This window comes from Echeneis naucrates, chromosome 10, assembly GCF_900963305.1.
Source record: "Echeneis naucrates chromosome 10, fEcheNa1.1, whole genome shotgun sequence".
NCBI classification, from domain to species: Eukaryota; Metazoa; Chordata; class Actinopteri; order Carangiformes; family Echeneidae; genus Echeneis; species Echeneis naucrates.
Window position 1 is genome coordinate 12,215,646 of NC_042520.1, and position 8,045 is coordinate 12,223,690.

Consider the following 8,045-nt stretch of genomic DNA (forward strand, 5'->3'; position numbering starts at 1 on the left):
GTTTAGAGGTGTTAAGTTGTTTTTTTTTTTTGTTTTTAGCATTAAGTAACCCAGTAGACTTTCTCAAATTCTCCTATGATGTTAAAGTCTGATTCTGTAAACCCAACATAGTTCCACTGTAATTATCATAATTATATATAAAAACAAATAGTTGCTTCAATTTGCTATTTCACCACATAAACTATTCCCACTGTAATTTAATATCCTGTTGTTAATTTTTTGAATGATTTCATTTATTGTCTGAACTTGATTGTTGTGACTAAAAGTGAACCATTGAATTAAACTGATTACTCGTTCTACTATGATATGATTCTATGATACTAAAAAGAAAATAACTAAGAATTTTGATTTCTTTTTCTTTTTCTTTTTTTTCCCCCCGCACTCAAAGCCAGCGCAAGTTGTTTCAAATGCACTCTGTCCCTGTCACTGTGTCTCTGCAGGAGGATTCTGACGTGGAGTGGAAGTTTGCCCGAGCCAAGTTGTGGCTATCCTACTTTGATGAGGGCCGCACCCTGCCAGCCCCTTTCAACCTGGTTCCCAGCCCCAAGTCTTTCTACTACCTGGTCCTCCGCATCAAGTCCTGCCTAATACGCCTCTGCAAGGTCAACGGCCATCGCCATAACGAATTGGAGATGGGCATGCTCAACTCACAGGCAAAGGCCAGTCTAAGGAACAATTTTATTCCTGGTGTCATGACAAATTCCAGACACAGTTAAAAAGTTTTTTGTTACCATGAATATATTATCTTGTATAACATTGAACAACTGATGGCCAATGGCTAGAGATCATTCTTGATATAAGGATGAAAAGCCAATCGTTTCCAAGCCAAGTTATGTCAGTATTTCTTTTTGAATTATTCCAACATTTTGTAAGAACTGATAGGAGCCAAAAAAGCTCATCTCTGACTATGTCTGGCCCTATTTTTTTCTTAAACATGCATTACTTAAAGGAACAGTTCATCTCATCTGACCATGGTTCTTTGTTTTTGGTTATTCTCTTGATATTTTAAGATTACTTTTCTACAGCGTTTGACATACTAATTGCTTGTTTACTGCCACTTGTGCTCTTTCACTTCTGCACGTCCTCTTCAAGCTGTTGTTTGCTTACAATCTGGCCTTAGTTAACGAATTGTTGAAATTGGAAAAGGGCAAACGACAAGCTCACTAATTGCATCAAACACACCTGCAGTGCAGCTGCTTATGTGAATAGGTCTGATTGCACCTTCAGCTTTTGCAGTGCTGTTTGAAGAGTGTGCTCAGAAGTAGTGGTGTAGTCTACTCTTTTGTAGTGGGTTTGAAGTTAAACTTGTACTCATTCATCCTAGAGCGATGCATCGCGGAGCGACACCTGTCTCTATGCAACACCTCATGAGCACCATCACACTCAATAATGCATAGAGTATGCATCTTGAGACTGGTTATGCGTTATCAATAAGCCACACACACACACACACACACACACACAGTATCTTGCTTCCTTTCTCTTCCATTGATCCACCACACGAACGTTGGTCAAGTTAGCTAGTTCTAACCAATCATCCCTTGCTACAGATAACCATGCTAACTTACTGGCTAACTTTGCTCATTCTCTGTCACCTTATTTAGGACAGCCGCCTCACCTGGTTCTTCTTCTGTCGTAGCCGTAGGTGGGGAAAAGTTCTGAAATCACTGAAATATTGTCATCTGCTTTCGTTTCATGCCTCCTTCGTGTTTAGCGCTCGCTAACTTGAATGGTAGACTGATCAAATTCTGGTAGGGAAAAGAATAATATTGCGGGGTTTGTCAGAGCCGAACAAGTGTGTTTCTGTTGCTTAGCAACAGGTCACAGGCCACAGGTGACAGATGCCCCAGACATCCAAAAGTGAGTAACACAGAAGGGGCGAAAGAGTGAAAGTGCAGTCACAAAATGATGTTGCGTGTCATCGTGCATTTTTAAGAAGGCATACTCTCTTCTAGTGGGTATACGGCGTATACCAGCGTATCACCTCAACTACACCACTGCTCAGAAGGCCTTGTGGTTGCGTCACAAAAATTTTTGATATTCCCAACAAAAGCCTGGGATACAGCAAGAAATGTTCCTCTCCACATTTTCTCCCTCTCAGCGACTATCCATCTAAATAGAAACACGATAATAAAAAGAAGAAGAAGAAGTCGTCTTGCGTGAAGAAACCCGCATAGCCCATTTTACATGGACTCAATCTTGCTTGGCCTTGTCTAAAGGCATTTCCTCTGTTTAATTCCTCAGCTCAAATGGCTCACCTTGTTGCCACGGTGAAGATATTAGTCAGGACATTGGATCTGCCTGCGTCTGCTCAAATGCCTGGCCGAGGTGTAGATGGGGACAAGATGGGTTCCACCCCACTGCTTCGCTGAGCCCCTAAAGTTCTCTGTTGTTCTGACACTTTAACAGCAGAGCAAAGCAGGTGCAGAAAGCGATCAATACATAAGCTCACGCTCGAAGAGAGTGCAGCATTGAGAATGTCAAGTGAGATTTAGAAAAGTCAGGGTGCTCTTTTTGAGTCTTAATTTTTTGCCTTTGCCTTGACTGGATTGGGAAAAGTTTTACCTGAAACATCCATATATGAATGTGATTTTGTTTTAAAAAGTCACAAGTTTGTTCAGTAAGTAAATAGACTTAATGCTCAACATGCCTTAGGACAATGAATTTCTTCCCAAATATTTAATTCCATTGATATCTGATACATGGGGGCAGCAAAGGCCAACAAAGCAGATAAAGCTGGCTCACAGAATCCTCATCAGAGAAAGAGTCTTTGGAAAACCCCCACATAAAAGCTGTGCTCCTCACATCCACATGGAGGTGGAACAGTTGTTCCCATCTGGTTGCGATGGTCGGTAAAAACAGTGTGTGTTGATAGCATTAATTTGCCTCTCAGTAAGAAATGGTTGTTTTTTCATGTGTCGTCAGTTCCAAATAGTCCAACAAAAATAACTACATTTTCATATTTAAACAAAGGATTAGTTTGTCTGCAAAATGAAAAACTATTTGTGTGTGGTAACTTAATGTAACCTTCAATGATAACTGACATCTTTAGTTTATAGTTGACACCTTTACACCAGAGTCTTTGTAAAAGACATAATAAATCCAAATAATGTTTGTTGGTTATGATGCTCAGCATTCCAGAATTAATCAAATTTAACGTTCACAGTTTTGTAAAAAGCAATTGTGTCCATTCTGTTTTTAGCACGTGTTCACGCTTATATTTAAAGCATTATCAATACTATAGCACTGAAGTGGCCCACAAGCTGCAGAGCAAGCCCATGGAAGTGGAAGTGTTCACATCTGCAGTTAGTACAGTCTCAGAGCATTTTGTTCTATTCTTGTATCTTTTTTTTTTTGGTCTCCTCTCACCCCCATTTCAACTGCTTCCAATGCGAACAGTCACTCAACCCTGAAATGTGATGGTAACACTTGACTGGTTTTTCCACAGGATGAGCACTTCAGGTCTTTTCCACGACCAGGAGAGGAGTTCGTACCAAGAAAATCTAGAAAACACCCAACCAGGTATCAGGTAAGACAATGAGCAAAGAGAGGGTGAAGATGAGTCAAAGCTGAACTGGAGAATGTCAGAAAGGAAAGTGGGAAAAAGGAAGAAAGAAATGAGGGAAACAGGCTGAGAATATGAAAGAAAAGCTATTGGGGTTCAAATGGAAGACAGGATGAAGCAAGTGATTGTGAGTGAAACCGCAGGAGGAGAACTGGCAAAAAGAGAAAGGGAGCAGGGCTGAAAATGCCTCTAATGAGCAGTTTGGCAGAGATTGAAAGCAGGCACTCAATAAATGAGCTCAAAGTATCACACTGTGAAGAAAGATGCTGTCCTCCTTAGTCTGTCTGAGACCTTTGCCCTGAGGGGAAATCTAACTATTGGTCTGTTGCACTTCTGCCTTAAACCTTCCAATTTAGTAGTTTGATAGCAATAGTGTGTTTCCCCCCCCCCCCTCTTCATCAGGCACACAAGAGCCGCATTGCCATACAACGCATTGAGATGTCACTTGACATGACATTTGCATGTGTGGTGACAGGTATTGACCCATTTGCAGAGTCCCCGCATGCAGGGATCGTCTACTAGACCCTTAAAGTGGCTGCAGGTCATCCCTGCTGGCTGTAGATCAATACTCAACATTTAATATACCATCTCAGAGGCGCAGTGCTGTTTTCTACCACTGCCTGAATGGCTTTGTGTGCATGTCCATGTTTATGCACAAGAGCACATGGCTTCAATGTAATTAGCGAGTTTTCATTCATTCATTCATCTTAAACTGCTTATGTGTTTCCGGGTTGTGGGGGTGCTGGAGCCAATCCCAGCTCACACTGGGCGAGGGCAGGGCACACCCTGGACAGGTCGCCAGTCCATCACAGTAATTAGCGAGTTTATTTACTGGGTGTATGCACTGCATGTTATTCCATCACTTTGTGACATTTTCTCATTTAAACGTTTTTCTTTCCTTGTAGAAGATCATGAAGCGCCTGATTAAGCGGTATGTGCTAAAGGCTCAAGTGGACAGAGAGAGCGATGAAGTCAATGAAGGTAAAAAATTCCCTTTCCTATTCTGTCATTATTGTGTGTGAGTCTTTGAGGGACAGGAGTAGTGTGTGTCTGCGTGTGTGAGATAAAGTCCATGAAATGAGGTCATGCAGCTGTAAAAGCTGCAAAGGATTGATTGTATGCACTGTACTCCTGCGAATTGGTACTTGTGTCACATATGGCAGTTTTATGACCTTATAGATAAGTGCTCACTTGCATTCATGCCATTTTTTTGCTCATGTGCACATCTTCTGGTTGTGTGTCCATGTACAACTGTGTTGTAGGTGAGCTGAAGGAGATCAAGCAAGACATTTCCAGCCTCCGTTATGAGCTCCTGGAGGAGAAGTCCCAGGCCGCTGGAGAGCTGGCTCTGCTCATCCAACAACTCGGTGACAAGTTTGGCAAGAACACCATGAGACACTGACAGGACTCACAAGAGGTAGCGAGGGAATGAGAGAGAAAGCTGTGAAAGAGAAGGGAAACCAGGAGGAGTGCAGAGAGCAGGGAGAGGCAGAGACAAAGTAGGCGCACAATGAAAGTAGCTAAAATTAGGCAAAAAGGAAATGATTTGTATGCAATATGCCATTTAGAAATGACTTAAAGAAAAAGAAGAAGGTGAGAATGAAGTCAAAAAGTCAGAGGGGACTTCAGGGGACAGGGGTTGCATTGACAATTGAGTTCTAATTGAAAGCTTCACACAGTGAGAGAGGAGAGGAAAACAGACAGAGATTCACATGCTGGATGGTGAGAAAGAAGGAGATGAAGGAGGAGGAGAACACACCATGAGATAAGTAGAGGTACCCCAGGGAAGATGGCTCAGGCAGAGAGGGGCCCCTCATCCTCTGCCAAGTTAGGAGAGAGAGAGGGAAATCCAGAAAGGGCATGACAGTGAGGCCAGGCCAGAGGGGAGGGAGGCATAAAAAAAACTACCAATGTTATTCACACCGGAAAAGTTGACTTTGCTTCTGTATCGTCATTTTGTCTGGACAAGCAGTGATGCCTGTTGAGATACTAAACACCATTTTACCCACCAGGCTGTCTAATTAATGCATTTCCTTCCACAATGCACAGTTTGTTATCAGGGGTCTGAAATTTCAGGAAAAAGCAGGAAGCACTGTGGGATTTATGCACTCAGCTGAGAGTCATTAAGAAAAATCACTATCCCATTTTAATCAGTCAGAGAACTTTGTATGTCCATATAATGCATAGAATGTTGTGTGTGTGTGTGTGTGTGTGTGTGTGTGTGTGTGTGTGTGTGTACACACACAGAAAGAAGGCGGGGGTGGGGATGGACTTTTTCCCACTTTTTCCCACCATTAAAAAAACATTTTGTAGAGTTACAAAATTGTCATTATGGCAATAATATTACTCCAGACAGCATCTTTTTTAATAGATCCTCACAATATCTTTGTTTCTTTGTTTACAGTTTAGGTCTCATGTATAATAGAACATCTTTAAACCAATAAAACTGTTGAAATATGACCTAGATAAAAGCTTTGAATTGCCTCATCACTGTGCTTTTGCAGCACAAAGTGTCCCTGTGCAACTTGTTTGCCAACGTAACAACCAAAAGCGACATGTCCTCGAGGGACTTACAGCTGTAAATGCAGTGGGTCAGTGCTTACAAGAAGCACACAAAGACAGCCAAACTCCTCTGTCTGATTGCTTTATGGAAACTAGACATTTATGTGATGAGAAAATCAAGTAGATATGGCTGCAGGGATATGTGATATTTATCTTTTAAGAGAGTAGTGCAGTCACCTGTCTCCAAAACGCTGGGATACTGCTGCAAGCTGTGTGGAGTAATTTAGGGGTCTTGTGTTTCTTTTGGAGACTCCTGCTGCTTGTTGTATTCAGCAACAGTCATCCAACTGAAACATGGATGTATAGATAATAAATGAACTGCTTTAACTAAGACTGGGGGGGGAAAAAATGTGTCAATTTTAATGTGCAATTAGAGAAATTGGTAATTCTACCCATTATGAGATTTTTTTGCGTTCAAAGGGGAACACTTTCTTCAACAACCAACATATAAATGTAGATATAAATGGGTTGGTAAAGCTTGGGTAGAATGGATGGAAAGCCATCAGCCCATTTTTTAGATACAGACGACCCACCACTGAACAGAATTTATCCAATTTAGCCAATATTTAACGGTTGGTGTGAGATTCGCTCACATTATGTTCAAATGCCCAAATAATTCCTTGGGTAACACATTTTTTCTTTAAGACTTACCATGGCTCCAAATACTTCTGAACACACAGCAACATCCAGTTTCAACGCAACACTGGTCTGTGTTAGACAATTTGAGTTTTCAATTTTTATGGAATAAAACTTTTTGGAGCAACAAATTTTACAGGTTCTCTTCCGGATTGCGCTCTGATTTGAGACTGCCAGAATATATAATAAAGCCCCCATCCTCCCATTCCTTCTCAAAGCCTATTGGATAATATCCAAAATAAAATACTATCAAGTTAAAACCTCACAACATTATGATTCAATTATTGTCTGGATGCTATCAGAGCCCATTAGCCCTAGGGGAAGGACCAACAGGAATCTACTAAACCTATTAACACAGTTGGGGAGGTATTGCTATCATTTGTGTTGGGGTGATAAGAATATCGGAGCTTGTTCATCTTAAAGTCATTGTCCATTATACTAAAGCTTACAAGACGGTGAGACCTGTATTACAAATATATCAGTATCTTTGTAGGTAGTCTTTAAGCTTCCTAGGTTAAAATCCTTAAGTCACTAGTAGGTGTAGCTGGCCAAAAACATTTGTTTGCACTATTGAAACTGAGAGATTGTTTAAATCACAGGCCATTATGAGATATAAGGTTTTCAACATGTAAAAATAATATTTAGTTGCCAATGCACAAATGTCGTTTAGAGTCAAGTTTCTGTCAAAGAAGTAGTTCCACTCAAACAAGTATCAATATTTATTTGTACTGAGTCAGAGCTAAAGAGCAGCTAGCGATTTTCTGGGTGTAGAACTAAGCTACCAATGGAAAGAGATGGTTTTTAATTACTCCCACTGCCAGAATGACAAATAACCTGAAAAACTGTCTTTTTAACTTCTACACAAGACATGTTGATTAAAACAAAATCTTGTACTGTATATTGTCATATTTTTGATCCTTGAATTAAAGAGAGGAATATCTAAACCAGCTGTTTAATCACTGGAGTGTTTTGTTTGTTTGTGCCGACTTTGATGAATTTCAATGAGACGGTAACATTTGTGCTGATCAGTTGCCCGCAGTTGATGACTGGCACTGAAGCAAAACCAAACATGGGGCTGCAGCATTGCTTTGCACATTGACAAAGGTATGCGCACACACGTACACACTCAGAACAAAAGCTCCTGAAATATATGTTTGGGCATCCGGGAATATCCAGACAGCATACATCCACACACGCCGGTATGCACAGATAACATACATTTTATCCTATTAGAAATGTGCAGTAATGCACATTCATCCACATTACTATGTTCATACAGGCA

The 8,045-nt window shown here is 40.9% G+C and overlaps 1 protein-coding gene across 1 annotated transcript in view; it reads left to right on the top strand.

The window, feature by feature from the left end:
* Positions 1-7,642, top strand: part of trpc7b (transient receptor potential cation channel, subfamily C, member 7b) — a 47,290-nt gene extending 39,648 nt beyond the window's left edge. The window contains exons 9-13 of the mRNA XM_029512226.1: positions 441-663; positions 3,286-3,290; positions 3,455-3,529; positions 4,471-4,546; positions 4,828-7,642. Of these exons, the coding sequence (XP_029368086.1) occupies positions 441-663; positions 3,286-3,290; positions 3,455-3,529; positions 4,471-4,546; positions 4,828-4,967 (519 nt within the window). The 3' untranslated portion in view covers positions 4,968-7,642. The remainder of the gene's footprint in view (positions 1-440; positions 664-3,285; positions 3,291-3,454; positions 3,530-4,470; positions 4,547-4,827) is intronic.
* Positions 7,643-8,045: the final 403 nt, after the last annotated feature.